The 17,213-nt window shown below is 41.9% G+C and overlaps 5 protein-coding genes across 5 annotated transcripts in view; 4 read left to right on the forward strand and 1 right to left on the reverse strand.

Annotated features, from left to right (window-relative positions):
- slc9a1b (solute carrier family 9 member A1b) overlaps positions 1 to 445 on the forward strand; it is a gene marked incomplete at its 3' end in the record, with an annotated part of 4,916 nt that extends 4,471 nt beyond the window's left edge. Inside the window, exon 3 of the mRNA XM_079367412.1 lies at positions 183 to 445. Within this exon, the coding sequence (XP_079223538.1) occupies positions 183 to 445 (263 nt within the window). The remainder of the gene's footprint in view (positions 1 to 182) is intronic.
- On the forward strand, positions 114 to 3,956 carry fabp10b (fatty acid binding protein 10b, liver basic). The gene is made up of 5 exons (XM_079368084.1): positions 114 to 1,041; positions 1,262 to 2,746; positions 2,842 to 3,014; positions 3,591 to 3,680; positions 3,791 to 3,956. Exons 2-5 carry the CDS (start codon positions 2,680 to 2,682, stop codon positions 3,839 to 3,841), a joined length of 381 nt encoding a protein of 126 aa, XP_079224210.1. The 5' UTR covers positions 114 to 1,041; positions 1,262 to 2,679; the 3' UTR covers positions 3,842 to 3,956.
- Positions 3,957 to 4,506: 550 nt separating this feature from the next.
- srsf10b (serine and arginine rich splicing factor 10b) lies at positions 4,507 to 9,004 on the forward strand. Its single transcript, XM_079368169.1, has 6 exons — positions 4,507 to 4,691; positions 5,805 to 5,909; positions 6,861 to 6,964; positions 7,365 to 7,539; positions 7,622 to 7,675; positions 7,773 to 9,004. Exons 1-6 carry the CDS (start codon positions 4,627 to 4,629, stop codon positions 7,993 to 7,995), a joined length of 726 nt encoding a protein of 241 aa, XP_079224295.1. The 5' UTR covers positions 4,507 to 4,626; the 3' UTR covers positions 7,996 to 9,004.
- A 1,066-nt stretch (positions 9,005 to 10,070) lies between these two features.
- Positions 10,071 to 13,968, forward strand: gja9b (gap junction protein alpha 9b). The gene is made up of 2 exons (XM_079368277.1): positions 10,071 to 10,586; positions 12,109 to 13,968. The coding sequence occupies exon 2, from the start codon at positions 12,126 to 12,128 to the stop codon at positions 13,617 to 13,619; it is 1,494 nt and encodes a 497-aa protein (XP_079224403.1). The 5' UTR covers positions 10,071 to 10,586; positions 12,109 to 12,125; the 3' UTR covers positions 13,620 to 13,968.
- Positions 13,969 to 14,392: 424 nt separating this feature from the next.
- Positions 14,393 to 17,038, reverse strand: mycbp (MYC binding protein). Its single transcript, XM_079368288.1, has 5 exons — positions 16,738 to 17,038; positions 16,497 to 16,569; positions 16,329 to 16,377; positions 14,704 to 14,833; positions 14,393 to 14,600 (listed from the first exon to the last, which is right to left on the reverse strand). The coding sequence occupies exons 1-5, from the start codon at positions 16,750 to 16,752 to the stop codon at positions 14,556 to 14,558; spliced, it is 312 nt and encodes a 103-aa protein (XP_079224414.1). The 5' UTR covers positions 16,753 to 17,038; the 3' UTR covers positions 14,393 to 14,555.
- Between the last annotated feature and the right edge of the window lie 175 nt (positions 17,039 to 17,213).

Consider the following 17,213-nt stretch of genomic DNA (forward strand, 5'->3'; position numbering starts at 1 on the left):
CACAAATAAAACAACCATGATAATAAAAAGAGCATCATAGTCGTGGGTTAACGTAACATGAGGACGAACACCTGTTGTCAGGTGTGTTTAAACGGTCTTATATTCAGTCTCTTAACTGTAGCAGCTGCTTGCACGCCGTCTTTATACAATCATCTGTCCTTGTATCTGTATCCGCACCACAGAAAACCAGGTCTTCACTTACGATGACAACGAGAGCCCCAGAGGCCCGACAGCTCAGACACATCCCTGCCCCTCTGATGCCGTCAACCTGTTGAACGAATCGCCCCAGAGACCCAATCAGAGCGCGGCACAGAGGTCCACGGGCGACGGCGAGACGAGGGAGAAGGATCCAGACGAGCAGGAGGAGCAACAGAAACTACCGCGCTGCCTTAGCGACCCCGGTCCAAACCAGGACGAGGACGAGGACAGACCCAGACACTCATGATGAAACACGTTTACATCGTCTTGCTTGTTGTTTTTCTGTCAGTTTAAAGTTGAAGGAGTTGAAGCGAAGTTTAATATTTATGAATTTATTCTGCCAAAGGTGTTATTTTTTTCCCATGTCATATCTCTGTGATAAGAGTTCATGCAAAGGTCGTTTCCTTTCATCAACGCATGCACCAATGAGCGTTTGCTATTTCAGTGTGTCACATTTCTGTGTCTGAACAATCAGACCTGCATCTAAAAAAAAAAAAACCAGAGCACTTGTTTTAACAGACTTGAAGCACCAGATGGGCAGCATTAACAGTATGAAGAATCTATGAAGCACGTGTGTGAGTAACGAAGATACCCGAGAAATGTTTGAGGAAAAATGAACACTGATCCTCTTCAGAACCAAAAAATACAAACATGACCATCCCTGATCCCTAATTATTTCTATATTTATTGTATTGATGCCTGTACCTGGTGCTGCAGGGTAGCTGTCAGACAAAGTGCATAACACACGCTACTGAAAGAGCCTGTATTTACATTTTACACTGCCAAGATTCACAGTGAGTGACTGAATGCAGAATATTTATTTTTGTTGTTAAATATGCACAGGTCAGGGGGCGCCGATAGCTCAGCGGCAGCGACAGCGCGCGTACCATGTTGTGAGGCTTTGCTCCTCGCGCGGGCGGCCCGGGTTCGCGTCCGGCCTGTGGCCACTTTCCCGCATGTCTCTCCCCACTCTCTCCCCCTTTCCGACTCTATCCTCTGTCCTCTCAATAAAGGCAAAAAGGCCAAAAATAAATCTTTAAAAAAAAATAAAAAATATGCACAGGTCAGCAAAGACCACTTTGCCCAAAGGGGGCGCCAGAATCACCACAAATCAAGTGTTTAAAAGGAGCTTTAAAGGTCACATATTATGCAAAACACACTTCACCATGTTTCTCTAACGTGTCTGTAGTCTGAGTACAAACCCCCCAACTATGAGAAAGGTTCATCCTCTCCGTCTTCTCCCTGCTCCACTTTTCAGAAAATGTGTGCTCAAACAGGCCGTTTGGAGATGTTCCCTTCATGACATCACAAAGGGCAGTAGCCCCTCCCCCAGGTGGGTGACACTCCCACAGCTAGGTGTTTGTTCTGCCCTCTGAGTCTGCCTTCTCACCGTAAACAATAGGACATGGAGCGAGAAAGCACCGAGTACACCCGATCCCTTCCAGAGAGGGGGCGTGGTCAGACACAGCTCATTTACATATTTAAAGCTGCAGACACAGAAACAGCCTGTTCTGAGCAGGGCTGAAATAGAGGGGTTTATAGACATGATCAAATACAGGATCAGAGTGGATTTACAACAACACACTTCACACACATTTGAGGGTAAATTTGTTAAAAAGGAGGACAATATGTGACCTTTAAAGGAACGGGTCTTTCTATATGATTAACAACTTGTTTTATCTCCCCTTAAAAGAACTAATTGACCAGCTTGTCCTTTGACTTACAGAGATCGATAAAGAATATTTCCTAAAACAAGTTTTTCCTCAACCTCAATGAAAAACAAAAAAAAGCACAAATCTGGGGATCAAATAGTGTTAAAATACGATTTAAGAACAAACTACAGATATTGTTTGAAGTCTGTGAGCAGGCTTAGCACTGTGTTTGACATCTCTGCATGACTGATCAGTGTTTTCTCAGGGACTGCGTCACAGCCTTGCATTTCCAAACCGCCTGTGCGGAAACAAAAGGCGTACTTACCCGTGCAGTGTCGTGTGACTGTTTTTACGTGTTTGACTTCTAAAAGCTTCAAAAACATTCCAGCTCCAAGTTTGCTGAAGCTCAACATATCTGTGTTTCCTGTTACAGAGCATGCCATGAGATGGATCCTCACTTCACAGCACTGAACTGCCTGAGCTTTTGCTGCCTGCAAATTTGCCTTAAAATGTGTCTGCTCTCTGTGTGTGTTTACCCGTTGAAGTATTTTTATATTCTAAAGAGGGGAGTCTAATGTTTTCTTGCCATGAATACTGCAAATGAAGAAAAAGCTTTAATACCTGTGTGAAATAAAATGGATGTGCAGCAGGTACATGTGGTGATTTCTGTGTGTAAAGGTGTTACACCTCGGTGTCTCTTAAGTGGAAATTTCAGCCCAGATAACAGGGAGCTGGAAGTCCCAAACATGCCAACCAGCAGAGTGAGATGAGATGATGACAACAAAGAGAACAAACATCCTCGAACAGGCAGCAGAAGCAGACCGCAGGCATGGACTTCAACGGCACTTGGAAAGTTTATGATGAAGAAAACGTTGAGGATTTCTTGAGAGTGATTGGTAAAAAGTTTCATATTTAAATCATTCCTGCTCCTGTGTTTATTGGTAGAATATTGGTGCAAATATATATATTTTTTTTTTAATGTGTCCTCAAGGTGCACCTGAGATGGTAGTGAAAATGCGAAAGGAAAACAAGCCGGTGATCGTGATAGTGCAGAAGGGCGATGAATTCACCTGCACCATAAAGACTCCCGTCGTCACCAAAGTCCACTCGTTCACCATCGGGAAGGAGACGGAGATGACTGCAGTGGACGGCAGGAAGTTCAAGGTAATTCAAGCCTCAAACTCTGAGTGACAATGATGGGAAAACAATCAAAGATCTGACACTTTTCTGATTTGGTGCATTTTTGAGATATGAGCACGTCTGATGTGACGTCCAGATGTTTAGACATGAAGTTAAAGTAAATGTTTAATGAGGAGATAATCAACAGACAAGCTTCCTGTTATGACTGAAGACGAGATCTAGGTTTGAGGACGTTTTTCAAACATGAACTGAGGGGAACTTTAAGATCGATTGACCCTTTGTTTAAAGGGACTATAAAGAAAAATAGAAGACGCTGATTCAGCAAATGGTTGCTTTTAAGCCTTCCTGGAGTTTGAGGCTTTTAACTTGTTTCTTCTATTTGTGAATTACGTGTCACTTGTTGATTATCTTTTGTTTTCAATTGTTGTGATTTTTTTTTAAACTGAAGTTTGAATGTGTTTGTGATCGCTGCCTTAAATCCTCAAATAGTTCCTTTTAAAATCTCATTTGGACTTCTTGGTCAAATAAATAAAGTTAAATAAAATGAAATTTTAACAGTCTGGAAACTTCTCTCTTCAACAATGTTTTTGTGTTGACAAGTGCACCTTCAGAGAGGAGAATGGAAAGATGATCACTGAGACGGAGAAGTTCACTTCTGTCCGAGAGATCATCGGCGATGAGATGATTGAGGTCCGAGGATTTTTTTATTTAATTTGAAATAAATAATGTGTGTTGTTTTTAAAGGATTGAGGTGTGTTTTCTATGTGAAAAAGATGTGATTGTTTCCTCTTTTTTTTCAGACCATGACTGCCGGCTCGGTGACTTTCATCAGCAAAAGCAAACGTGTCTGATCGACCTCTGGAAGCTCATGATCCCTCTTTGACTTCCTCATCTTCAAGACAGAATCCACCTCAAAATAACATGATCAACGTCTTCATACAGGAATAAAATAATTTGGATAAACAACACTTGAAACAACTTGATTGACTTGATAGTTTAGTTTCTGCCATGTCTGCTGCCCAAACTTCTGCAGGAATTGTTGAAGGTTTTATAGTAAATGTGGAAACGAGATTTGATCTGGCACTAACTGTGAAAAGGGAACTGGAAAGAGAAATGTCCTAAAAGAAAGAAATAAAGACAGCATCAGAATGATCAAAAACAGAGGAAATTAATATAACATGTAAAAAACATTTCAAGTTATAAGATGACTGTAATTGTAAGGATAAGATTCAATTCTTAACCTTTCTTACAGTGGATATAACTTATTTATTTATATTAATTTTAGGCTTTATACCACCAACCCCAAATTAAAAATTGTGTCCCAAATTTCTGATATATTTTAACCGGTCACTTTTATTTAATGAGAAATTAAAATAAAGTATTTTGGATTGTGGTGAAAGAAGTTATGATTAACTTCAGAAAATGACAGTAATGCAACGTTTTGGATGCCAGCTGCCAATAAAACCTTAAATCAAACAGCAGGGGGCGCTGTGAGTTTTCATGCCTCTTTTTTGAAGAGAAAGAAGAGCCAGGAGGCGCCTTCTTAGTGCGCATGCGTTACAAATTCTTTCGCTGCAGATTTTTTCCATCGCTCTTAAAAACACATTTTTCTGATTCTCAGTGAGTGTAAAACTTTATGGCCAGATACATGAGGCCCCCAAACACGTCTTTGTTTGTCAGAAACATCTCCGATGAGTCCAGGTGAGTCCACACTCCATCCAGTAACGCTTACTTACTGCACGTATTTGAGCGGCTAAGCTAGCCGACGTTAGCTCGTTAGCTGTGGTTAGCCTGCTCGTTACGTTAAAACAACGTAACACGTTTTCATTAATGTGAAGTTTTTAACAGGCAGGAGTTAAGTTTACTTCAACAAAACGATAATTAAGTCAGAAACAAGCCGTTGTGAAAACTAAATGTCGTGAGTAACGTCTCTTTGTTAGCGTGTCGCTCTCCTGTGCACGTTCTCATGTTTATAACTCACCATTCAGCTTCAAAGTTATTATTTAAGATTATTTGTAGGTTAATTATAAATACTTCTAGAGTGAAAAAACACATTTGTGTAATCGCTTTACTATCTTTTTGACAAACTTCCTCTTGCTGCAATGTATTTTTTTCAAATTAACCGTTACTAACCTACGTACAGCTACGTAACGTACGTACAGCTACGTAACTTGCGTACACCTACGTGTTTATTTATATTTAAATGATATTCGTTTTTAAATTTAGTGGTTTTGACGTTTCTTTTCCCCCCCCGTTTTTCTAAACGTATGTTTTTAATAAAACATGCTGAAAAATGAATTTATAATTATTAAAGTTACTCTCTGACTTTATTCCCGGGTAAGCCAATGACTAAATAAACTTAATTAAAATGTGCATAAAGTCAAATAAAATGTGGTAAACATATTGACTCATGCCGTCTTAATTTGATTTTGTTGAAGCCCTAATGTTTAAGCTTAACACACATTTAAACAGAAATGTAGTCTAACCCGAATGGAGATAAAGAAGTGTTGTTGGTCTTTACATTGAAATGCATGTTAAACAACATAGTTTCCATATTTTAGAAGATCTGTTCACCCCAAAACACAAGAAAAGGACAAGTATTAAAGTTATGTCATTCAACATATTAACAAACACATTAAACCTTGAAATAAAAGTTAATAAAAGGCTGTCGGATCACCAGGTAAGTGTTCTTGTGTTTTGGGGTGAACTGTTCCTTTAGCCGTCTCATGAGCTGCTCTCCCAGCTGCTATTTCTGCTTGATGGTGTCAGCAGAGTGATGGTCAGATGAGTCATACTTGTATTTACGGTGTTCAGGCCTGAGGATTTGCGGCGTGAGTTTGGCCGCTATGGGCCGATAGTAGATGTCTACATCCCGCTTGACTTCTATACACGTCTGCCAAGAGGATTTGCATACATTCAATATCCTTTCCCAATGAGTGTGTACTGTTTGTGCTAACATTAAGAATTAACACTGATCTGATGTTTTCTTACAGCAGAGAAGACATGCTTTTATTTCTTGCACATAATTTTGATTGGATATCTAACATACGTATTTCTCTGTTATTGCTTCAGAAAATGTAAAAGCATCCAGTTGTGGAAACCGGCCACAAAGAGTAACAAAGACCCGTGTAGAGTAGCTGTAAAGACAAGTCACAAAGACCTTCAGGATCAGAGGGAGGGGAAAAGGTTGAAAAGAGAAAGTAAAGCATGAAGAGGAAAAGGGAACGGAGACAAAGCTCGGATATGGCGGCAAAGAATTGGGAAAAGAAAAGAGTTTTAAGAGGAAAAGGCAAGCAGGAAAACCCCCAAGTCTCTGTGGGAGTCGATTAAAGAGTGTAAAGATCAAGATGAAGTTCAAAGTCAAGCAAAAGGTAACAAGTCTGAATTATTTTGTATCCTCCAAAGATAAATCCACAAATTTGACAACAAAATCAGCTTTCCCTGTGATGTCGACATTTTTTTAATCGTTAATCAAAGCACTTTAATCAGCTGCTGATGTGTTTGATTTGTGTTCATATCCCTCACACAATGATTTGATGTGTTTTGAAAAACTTGCTTCATCTTTTATCTCTACAAAAAGACACTGATTGTGTATGTTTTTGTTGCCTGTTGTATTTTATTACACACACATATTATATTGGATTTTTGATGTGCTAATTTTAATGTTACTTTTTACAAAACAGGCCTCACATGTCCTGCATCTCTTTCTTTTTAATGATTCTGTAAAAGTAATCATCTCCCCTGTAATGATGTTTTTTTTTTAACATTTAATGTGAGGGACAAATATGTTTGAGAGGAGAAAGAATAACTGAGAAGTCAGTTTGTGTGCCAAACAAAAAGAGAAAAACAAAACCCTTAACCAGCCAGCACATTTGAGGATGTGCGCGACGCAGAAGACGCTCTTCACAGCCTGGACAGGAAGTGGGTGTGTGGCCGGCAGATTGAAATCCAGTTTGCCCAGGGCGACAGAAAGAGTAAGTGTTGTTTGTTTACAAACACTTCAAATGATGTTTTCAGCTTTTCTCATGTTGGTGCATGATGTTAGCATGTTAGCATGACGGCTGATCGTGTAGTTTATGTGCTGTATACTCAAGTTTAAATTTGCCATCATAATAGGTGAAATTTGTCACAGTGACGGCACCCGTTGGTTTTAAAAGGCTGCTTTTAAAGCCCAAAGATGATGAACTTACTGTTAACCGGGCAGCGTGCAGTAAGCAGTGTTTGAAGTGGGCCTTAAGCCTCCTGGCAACACGGTGACCAATGGCACGCGAGCGTTAGATAACACATTACTCTCGATCGGGCGCTCACTGTCGGCATCTGTAAAATATATTCCAGTGAAGTTAGAGTTATGATTCTGCTGTTTCTTCATGTCAGCTCCAAACCAGATGAAGACAAAGGAGCGACGTTCCCCGAGCAGATCCTCCCGCTACGACGACTACGATCGAGAAGGCCGGCGCAGGCGCTCACGCAGCCGCAGCTACGAACGAAGCTACAGGTCACGGAGCCCGTCTTATGAACGCAGCCGTAGACGCTCCGAAAGTCCTCGAGAGTGAGTTTGTCTTTTATTCTTGTTGCTTTTGTTAAGTCTCTGTTTGGGGAAAAAAATCAACCCTTTTCAATTCTCGCTCCAGGTCTCGAGGACGCGCGTATGGAAGAGGAAGAAGCAGGAGCCGCGAGGACGACCGGTACAGAATCCTCATCTTATTGGCCTTTGGAAAAACTAACTTAAATGTCAATAACAAGTGTTTTAATGGACTCATCGGTCTCATGGTTTGTCCGTAGGTACAGACAGAGGCCTCGTAGAGAGTCCAGAGGAAGGTCCCACTCCAAGTCCGCCTCTCCCCGAGAGACCGTCAACCCGGCGTCCACCTCCCATTACACAGAGGAAGAAGTGCGTCACACTCGCTCCCCGTCCCGCTCCAGGTCCCGCTCCGCATCAAGATCCCGCTCCCGTTCGCGCTCCAGGTCCCGATCCTGGGCCGGACGCAAATCAGGTGGTCGCTAAGTCAAAGTATCTGCTCCCCGTTCTCTTCGTCATTATGTCAGCCGGACCCCGAGTCGGTCTTTTGTTTGAATGTAACGTCCACTGAACCGTTTGTAGAAAGCTTGTTTTTTGTTTTTGTTTCCTGCAGCTGCATTTTAAGTACGATGATGGTCCTTTCCTCGGTTTTATATTTAAAAAAAAAAAAAAAAAGTTTTGGTGAGTTTTCGCTCGTTAGGAATAAGAAACAGTCACTATTTGTGTTCAGTGGTAGTCGGCCAGCAGTGACTCTGTTTTATTTTAATGTACGGTTACTGAGGAGGATTTTTCTCTTTCCCCTATGCACCCTTTCTGCAAAAAAAAAAAAAAAGACGTCATTCAGTATTTTTAAAGGAACCCGGTGCGAGGACCCGGTGATCCAGCGTTTCTGTGTGTTTTTATCACATTTATTACAAACTCATACTTTTGACTTTACTGCTGAGGTTTTCTCAACAGTTGTGTCCGTCATACAGTGGCTGTTGTTATGGAGACAGGTCGGATATTCAGCGTTCCCGTTTTCTTGTCAGAATTATCGACTGATTGTTAAAGGTTAAGTTCACTGACCTGCGTCAGAAATACGGCGCCGAGTTTTCAGTGACAATCGAGCTGAAATAACGTCAGAAAGTTGCACGACTTTTTGGTTTCTAACACATTTTCCGCGGACGTGTTTCAAGTATGACTGGTTAAAACGCACAGAAACGCTGCTGTGGTCATAAAAAGTGTTAAACATTTTCCACCAGTGACTTTCTCCAAACCCCGTTTCAGATGTTTTTTTTTTTTTTTCGTGTTGCTTTGTGTAACATCTGACCTTCTGAAAAGGTGTTCAGAGAGGCGATACATTTGATCGGTGTTAATGACTGTTTGGGTTTGTTTTTTTGTTTTTTTTTCGAGATGAATCTTGTCACTGCATGTTTTATTCTCTTGATCTTCTATCTTTAGTAGGAAGAAAACTGTTATTTTGAGTAATAAATGGGTAACATTCAGTATGAGGAAACCGTGTGTGACGTCCATTTGTAAATTCCGGCTCGACTGAGTTGTTTGGAACATTTAAAGAGCTTATGATGTGCACTAAGTGTTCCACTATTTTGGAAAAGTAGATCTGCATGAGACCAGTACAGTTACAAACAGTCCAGCCGCGCTTATTGATTTCCTTTTAATGGATCAGTAGCTGGAAGGAACAACTGAAATTATATTCACTGTGCAGACGCAACCATGTGTGAAATCGGACGTGCCCCATTGATTAGTGAATTCAAAAGAGAACATAAATGAGCACACGCTGGCAGCACAGTAAGGATCTGTGTGGAGACGCTAGTAAACTGCAGCACAGAATAAAATAACCTTACATGCTTAAAGGGCAGATGTTCTCCTCTCCAACAACTTTAAATAATTCTCAGAGCTCCTCTAAACGTGTGTGAAGTGTGTTGTTATAAATCCACTCTGATCCTGTATTTGATCATGTCTATAAACCCCTCTATTTCAGCCCTGCTCAGAACAGGCTGTTTCTGTGTCTGTAGCTTTAAATATGTAAATGAGCTGTGTATGACCACGCCCCCACGACTTGCACTTTGTCGCTCCATGCTCAACTGTCCAATCATCGGTGAGGGAGCTCTCTCTGACTTTATGCACCATGTCTGTAAGTGGGCATATCTGCAGACTTGGCATGACGGAATTACCCAGAATTCATAGTGAAACATAACAATTAAAAGGTAAACAAACACCATGAAACCCCAAAAAAGGGATAGTTGGTAAATAAGCCTGAAGATGAAACAACACTATTTACAGTCTACCTAAAAAGTTTATTTGAAAACTCAAAATATTTCAGAACGCTACTGCAAGTTTGTAAACAAAACTAAAAGCTGACGAGTACTTTAGTCCTGTTATATTTATATTAGATGTATTTATCCCACAACCAAGACATTTATAGACAGGCCCATGTTAAGTACTGGTAGAGATTTAAAGCGCTGTGTGAAGTGAAAAATGTCAAATGTGGTCACATAAAGTCAACGTCGCCCTCAGTGTGAAAAAAGAAACCAGAGTAGTGAAAGTTCGGTTTGTTGTGGCTGCTGCTGTGTGACAACTTTAATAATATTAAATCATAGAATTGATCCACAGTAGAGGGTTTTTTTTATCGTCTACATAACCAGTGCATCGTTTGTGACCTTTAGTGAATTTAAAGGATCAAACAAGTTCAGGGTCCTCTGAGTTCATCAGCAAACAGGCGTCGAACGATTGAATACTCTGCAACACATTTCACCCCCTGAACGACCCGCGGCGAGCTGGCAGTCGCTCCATCCCACTGCTGCGAGGCGAATGGCAACAGAGCACGGCAACATCATCGATTGTCCTCACTGGTTCTGAACTTCTGAACAGCTAGAGCCAGCAGGGATCTTTTGTTGTTGTCCAGTTTTACCAACAGAGTGGAGTAAAAATCTCTCCCCGGGTGAACTTGTTTTTTTCCGTCTTTATTTTTGAGGGAATAAGAAGATTGTGCTCGTAGGACTGAATTCAGAAGCAGCAGCAGCAGCAGCAGCATGGTGAAAGGCCTTCACTGACAAATTCCATATCCAAGATGAAAGGTGAGTTTACCTTTTTTAAAGAAGAATGTGATGATTGTAGTCTTTTAGTTTAGCTCATAGAAGCTCATATTTTAGTCTCACTTTGCCCTTCTAATGTGTCGTTTGACGTGTCTATCTGAAGGCGTTTAATTTAGAGACTGCTGAATGATGTCATACATCATACTGTTTGATGAGAACTCACATGAGTAAAAAAAAAACATGAGGCATGTATTTATGGAGGCCCTGAAGTCCCAAAAAGTTACATTTAAAAAAAAAAACCTTGTTCGCACAAGATTTAAATTTTTGGGACTTCAGGGCTTCCGTAGGATTGTGTCCTAACTGATAAAAACACATCTCAAACATCACAGAGGATGAAGAGCTCGTTCTCATGATGCAGTAACCAGTGTATTGATTTAGTAATCTGGAGACATAGTTTAGTTTATTTCGAAGATATAAAAGATATATAACAAAAGAAAAAGAGAGAAGAAAGCAAAACGTGGACAAACAATGAATGAAATCATACAGACAAGCTTTTTACATAAATGTGATGTACAGGTCTGAAAAGGAGTGGGAAGAAGTATAATCTTATTTAATCCCATTAATCTCCATTTATTCCAAAGACATTATTTATGACTCTAAGTTTTTAAGTCTTAATTGTAACGTTTGGTTGGATTGTTTTATTTAATACTGGTTACTTTGTCGTACGTATACGTTTAAAAACTAACTTGCTTTAAAATGTTTTTGTTCGGTAGACGCGCATTGTTCACACCTTATAGAAGTTTGTGGTCTGGACAGGACGGTCGTACGTGAATAGATTTACCTTTCTACCTTTCACCTATGAATAGATTTTAGCCAGTATTACTCGTGGACGTCGCCTCTTTCTCTCTGATTATTCAACAATTGAGAAGAAATAAAAATGAGGCATATTTCATTAATCGTTTGTTTTTGCTACGAAAAAAACCCAATTAGAAATGTTGAAATGACTCTGCAACTCCGGCACATTTCAAGATTCGTCCACCTGAGGGCACTGACCAACACACTTCCTGTTCAGTTTCTTTCATGGACTCAAGAAACACAAGTCGAACTTGTGCTTTCCCTGAAAGTATTTATCTTTAAGCACCTCTGAGTCGATCCATAAAATACACTAAATGACAAACTCAAGCAGGCCTCCATGTGGCTATATCTCTGCATGTATGAAACAACAGGAAGTCCTGCATACCTGAGTGTATTCTGCCTTTACACACACTTTAACAGAGCCGTGTCTTCTGTGTGGAGTGAGTGTCGGCACAGGATTGGCAGAGACAGATTGTTTGATCCCCTAACAATGACAGCAGTGCACTGCACCCCTCTCTCCAACACTCACTCACGTCCACTGCTTCCACACTGTAAGTGAGGCAGAGTATGTGTGTGTGTGTTTTGGAGAGCAGCATTAAAGCTTTTTCAGGTGCACACCTTTAAGGTCTTGCGGTTTGTTTTTTTAAGGATCTGTATTTTTGGTTGGACTCGATTTAACTGTCAGAGCATTTGTCATCGTTTCTCGTAGAAATGCCAAAGTGAAAAATGGGAGACTGGAACTTCCTTGGAGGGATTTTGGAGGAGGTGCATATCCACTCCACCATGGTGGGAAAGATCTGGCTGACCATCCTGTTCATATTCCGGATGTTGGTCCTTGGCGTCGCAGCTGAGGACGTCTGGAACGACGAACAGTCCGACTTCGTCTGCAACACGGACCAGCCCGGCTGCCGCAACGTCTGCTACGACGAGGCCTTCCCCATCTCCCTCATCCGCTACTGGGTGCTGCAGGTGATCTTTGTGTCCTCGCCCTCCCTGGTCTACATGGGACACGCCATCTACCAGCTGCGAGCTCTGGAGAAGGAGCGACACTGCAAGAAGGTGGCTCTGCGTCGGGAGCTGGAGGCGGTGGATGTGGAGCTGGCAGAGGCGCGGAGGAGGATCGAGAAGGAGATAAGGCAGCTGGAGCAAGGCAGGCTCAACAAAGCTCCACTGAGGGGATCTCTGCTGTGTACTTACGTGGCCCACATTGTCACTCGCTCCGTGGTCGAGGTCAGCTTCATGACCGGTCAGTACGTCCTCTACGGACACCGTCTGCGACCGCTTTACAAGTGCGAAAGGGAGCCGTGCCCAAACGTGGTGGACTGCTTTGTCTCCAGGCCGACGGAGAAGACAGTCTTCATGATGTTCATGCAGGTGATCGCCTGCATCTCCCTCTTCCTCAGCCTCCTCGAGATGATGCACCTGGGCTTCAAAAAGATCAAGAAGGGCATCCTAAACTACTACCCTCACCTGAAGGACGATATGGATGATTTATATGTCAGCAAGTCCAAAAAGAACTCGGTGGTGCAAGTGGGAATGGGAACAACTGTGAGTCGCAAGACTACAATCCCCACAGCCCCATGTGGGTACACGTTACTGTTGGAGAAGCAGGGAAATGGACCCAACTACCCTCTTCTTAATGCCTCCTCCGCATTCGTCCCCATACAAGGAGACCCGAATGCACAACTGGAGAGTCACAAGGACATCAAGGAGGGAGTACCGAGTCCCACGGAGCAGAACAGCAACTCCAACAACACGAGCAGCGACACACGTTCCCCTCCTGCAGACAAACAGGACGAGGCAGAGGAACACTCCCAGCACGAGGACATGGACCGCGGGAGGTCAGAGTATCCCACCCTCCCCGTGGCCGACACCTCGTCCTGTGCCACTGGCTTCCCGAGGAAGTCACGGAGGGTCAGTCCACCGTGGAACTGCTCCACTCTGGTGGAGGGTAACGGCTCCGACAGCGGGGATTCGTACCACGGGAGAGACAGCATGAAGCTTCGAAGCAGCTGTGTCGGCCCCCGAGCGAGGATACTCTCTAAATCAGACATAAAGAGGCCGAGCCGGTCTCAGAGCCCGGACTCCGCAGGGGAGTTAAGCTCGGTATCTCGACACAGCCGGGACAGCAACAGCCCCACCACCTCGTCCCCAAAGCGCAAAGTGTCAGCGGGAAGCAGCGTCGGCAGCAGGCGAGCTCCAACTGACCTGCAGATATAAACCACAGAATGTTTCTCTCATCCAGCCTTTGTCTAAACATATTTAAAAGAAAGCAAAAAAAAGTGTTTTTGCAATCTAACATCTACTCCTTCATTTCACTGGTAATCAGGGCACGACAGGCTGTCATTTTCCTTTAGTTTCCACATCTGATGGATTTTTAATGATTTGGATGCGTGCAGTAGCACTGCGTCAATGATTAGCAGGGAATGGAAAAAAAGGCTCACAAATCTATAAAGCTGTTTTAGGTCACGTAGTGTTGTTACTCAACAGGACACTTTCACATCAGCTGCAGTGAAAAGCTCAACCTCTGCTCCTACAAATCTCAAAACTTCCTCAGCCAAATTAAAAACTAAATTACTGTTCTGTCTGGAAAAATGAATGCTGAAAATATCTCTGCCTTAAAGCAGCAACGGGGACGAGAAGGTTCACTTTTAAGAGACTTGGATTTCCCCATCAGGCACAAGAGCCACCTCTGATTGTTTTTGTACAGAAATGTTTTTATTTTTATTTTAACGCAGCTTATATCAATTTAAAGGAGTCAGTTTAGACTTCAGAATACAAAAGTTATTTATTGAAGGATTTTCTTCTTTTTGCCCAATGTGTGAGAGGCAGGAAATGTTGAGAGGGGAGGGATGCCTCTGCGATGAGGACGAGGAGGTCTCTGTGGAGCCCGATACGACACCTAGACTATGACACCCTAATTCTCTCCTTCACTCATCTAATTCAGACAGGTGGCTGAGTGTGTGACCCAAAGAGAAGGACTGATGCACAAAGCTGGAAAAAAATGTTTTATTTCTTAAGAAGCAAAAGATGCTTTTCTGTTATGTAACAAAAGAGAACAGTGATTTTTGTGTTAGCTGTACATCCCTTATATGTAATCAAACATAAACATATTCTTTAAAAAAAAAAAGATATTTCGCTTCATGTTTTTCCTTTTTACTCTGCTGCTCCCTCCTCAGACGTCGGTTCATACTGCATCAGCTGGATGGAGATAGAAAGGCAGAGAGGTCAGAGGTCACAGAATGAGACCCAAACAGCAGCAGCTCTGAGTATCTGTGCATTAAGGCGGAAACAGCCGGCTCACCCTGTTCCTCAGCTCTTTGTTCTCCTCCATGAGCAGGTTAAATTTCTGTTGTAGATCAGCCAGCTCCATGCGCAGAGTCTCGGCGTCTCCCGGCTCCGGACCCGCCGCTCCGAGGTGAAGCTTTATGAAACTGTGCCCGTGGTTAAGGTTCAACATGTCTCCATCACAGAAATCTGTCAGTCTATCAATGCCAGGTTGAACTTAAAGACATAATCCAACAACAGTATCTCTCTGAGGTCGGTCATGTGAAGAAACATTATCTGTGAACTTAACTTTACTGTGATAATCAATGTGTGGAGAGTGACAGCAACACACCAAAGTACAAAAAGCTCCAGCCGTGTTTACTTAGAATAATGCTGCTTTGTTTAGTTAGCTCATCTCCCAGTGGATTTCAGTATTCACACTCCGGCCTCCTTCAAAGAAGAAACCAACGCTTGAGCTGCTGAACGTCTTTTTATCCCTGAAACGAATGCTTCTAACATTTTTAAAACTCCTTCAAAAAGGGGATGAAGGTTAATTCTCCCCGGCTGGTAAACGACACAATAAGACGTCTTATCTTCAGAGAGCGGTGAGGCACCTGAAAACCTATCTCCAGTTTTCTAATGTAGGCCACTGAGGCGATTTGTTTCAGCATTTAAAGGCCAAAGTGTTTGTTGAGAAAGAGCTTTGAAGGGAAACGACTGAAGCTTTCCTATTATTGTTGCCAGGGTCACCTAAGTACAAGAATGTATTCGGTATTTAACTTGTTTTTATTTGCAAGAAATAAAAATTCTCTTTTTCAAGAGCGTCCTGGCCAAGACAGACGGCTAGCAACCATTCTCACAAACATAATATCAGACATGTAATAACTAGTAGGACAAGATCGACTTCTTCTTAAATGTATTACAGCCAGATGTTCCTTTTAAAATGATCCATCATACTGGATGGTAAGAACACTTAATACCATCTTTAAGTTCCAGGTCTTCGTGTTTCATGATTCCAGGCTAAGGGAGCAGTAAACTTCAAGTGAAAGGAGTAAAAGAAAAAGACTCCTATTAAAATATCTGTAGGTCAAAACAGCCTCAATGTGTGTAACATCTGAGCAGTGAATATTGTTATTTCTTCTCGAAGAAATCTTAAGTTCTGGTCATCTTAGAATGAATGATAGGGTTGATTTTGAAATGATGATCCAAAAAACATCATTTATGGTAGTGATTCCCAAAGTGGGACCAGCAGACCCGAGAGAGGGCCTGAGGTCATGAGAGGGGGGGGCGGTAAGATAAGATAATCCTTTATTCATCTCGCAAATGGAGACATTTAAACAAAAAACAATGCACACACTTTGCACTGCCAGCAAAGCCGGACAGATTTTGGGAGGACTTCCAAGTGAACGTAAGGCTTACAATACATCTATACCAGACGACACAACTAGTGAAGCAAAGTTAAGAAAACACGAGTCACTAATAGTGTCAGCTGCATCACAGACTGAGAAGAGCTGGAGCAAAAACAAAAAAAAATGCATTATTGCAGAGCTAAAAGTATAATTCTTAAGATTTTCATACATATATAAATAATTACATATAATTATATTCCACCTGTTTCTTCTCACTGAAAGCTGTATAAAGCTGCACACACAAAAAAGATACTCCAGTGCATTGTCGGGTTTGTCATTTTCTTCATAAAGTGCCACTAAAACTGCAAAAGAAAAAAGACAAGATGGTGAAGCAGCACGCGCGGATATCACATGGAAATAAATGAGTTTTACACATCATGGTTTCAATGCAGAACTACAACCTGAATGAGTCCAAACTTACCGCTTGTTATAGTGTCAAGAACCCCAGACTTTTCTAGGTATCTTCTGAACTGTTCCCGCTTTGATTCTGGGGCCTGAAACACAAGACAACACGCCAGACTTTGACACACACAGAGTCAGGAAACGTCTGATACAGTCACAGGTTTACGTTCTTATTATGCTAGCGAGCTAATTAGCTACATGCTACATTCGGGCATTGTGTAAAAGTTGTAGTTTCCAACAGTACGGGAACAATTACTCACTCTGTAATGGGCCATGAATGCGATGATAAATGTATGATTACTAGGCTGGAAGTGGACGGCAAGTTTAACTAGCGCCGGCTAACACACGAACTCCTGGCAGCTCGCTTCAGCTCACAACACAACAACACAACAACACAGGTGGCGAAGTCGTTGCCATGACAACATATAAAATTGCCGTTTGTGTGCGGGAGAATATTTCTAAAAAATTCACCTGCCCTGTAAAATAAAAGATGAAGTATGAGCGACAAGAAGTGAAAGAAAGTTTTACATTATTTTTTATTTAACAATGCGTAGACGACAGTTGCAACGTCGCTGAAGCGCATGCGCAAAACTTGAGTTAACGTCACCGCTGTGAACTAATTGGCTTTTCGTTTTTTCAATTTTTAAAATTTATTTATTGTTGTCACTTTTTTAATACCGAACATTACCAAAATAGAAGAAAAATATTCTGTTCACTGAAATATCAGACGAAAGCA

This window comes from Symphodus melops (genome assembly GCF_947650265.1).
Source record: "Symphodus melops genome assembly, chromosome: 18".
NCBI lineage: Eukaryota > Metazoa > Chordata > Actinopteri > Labriformes > Labridae > Symphodus > Symphodus melops.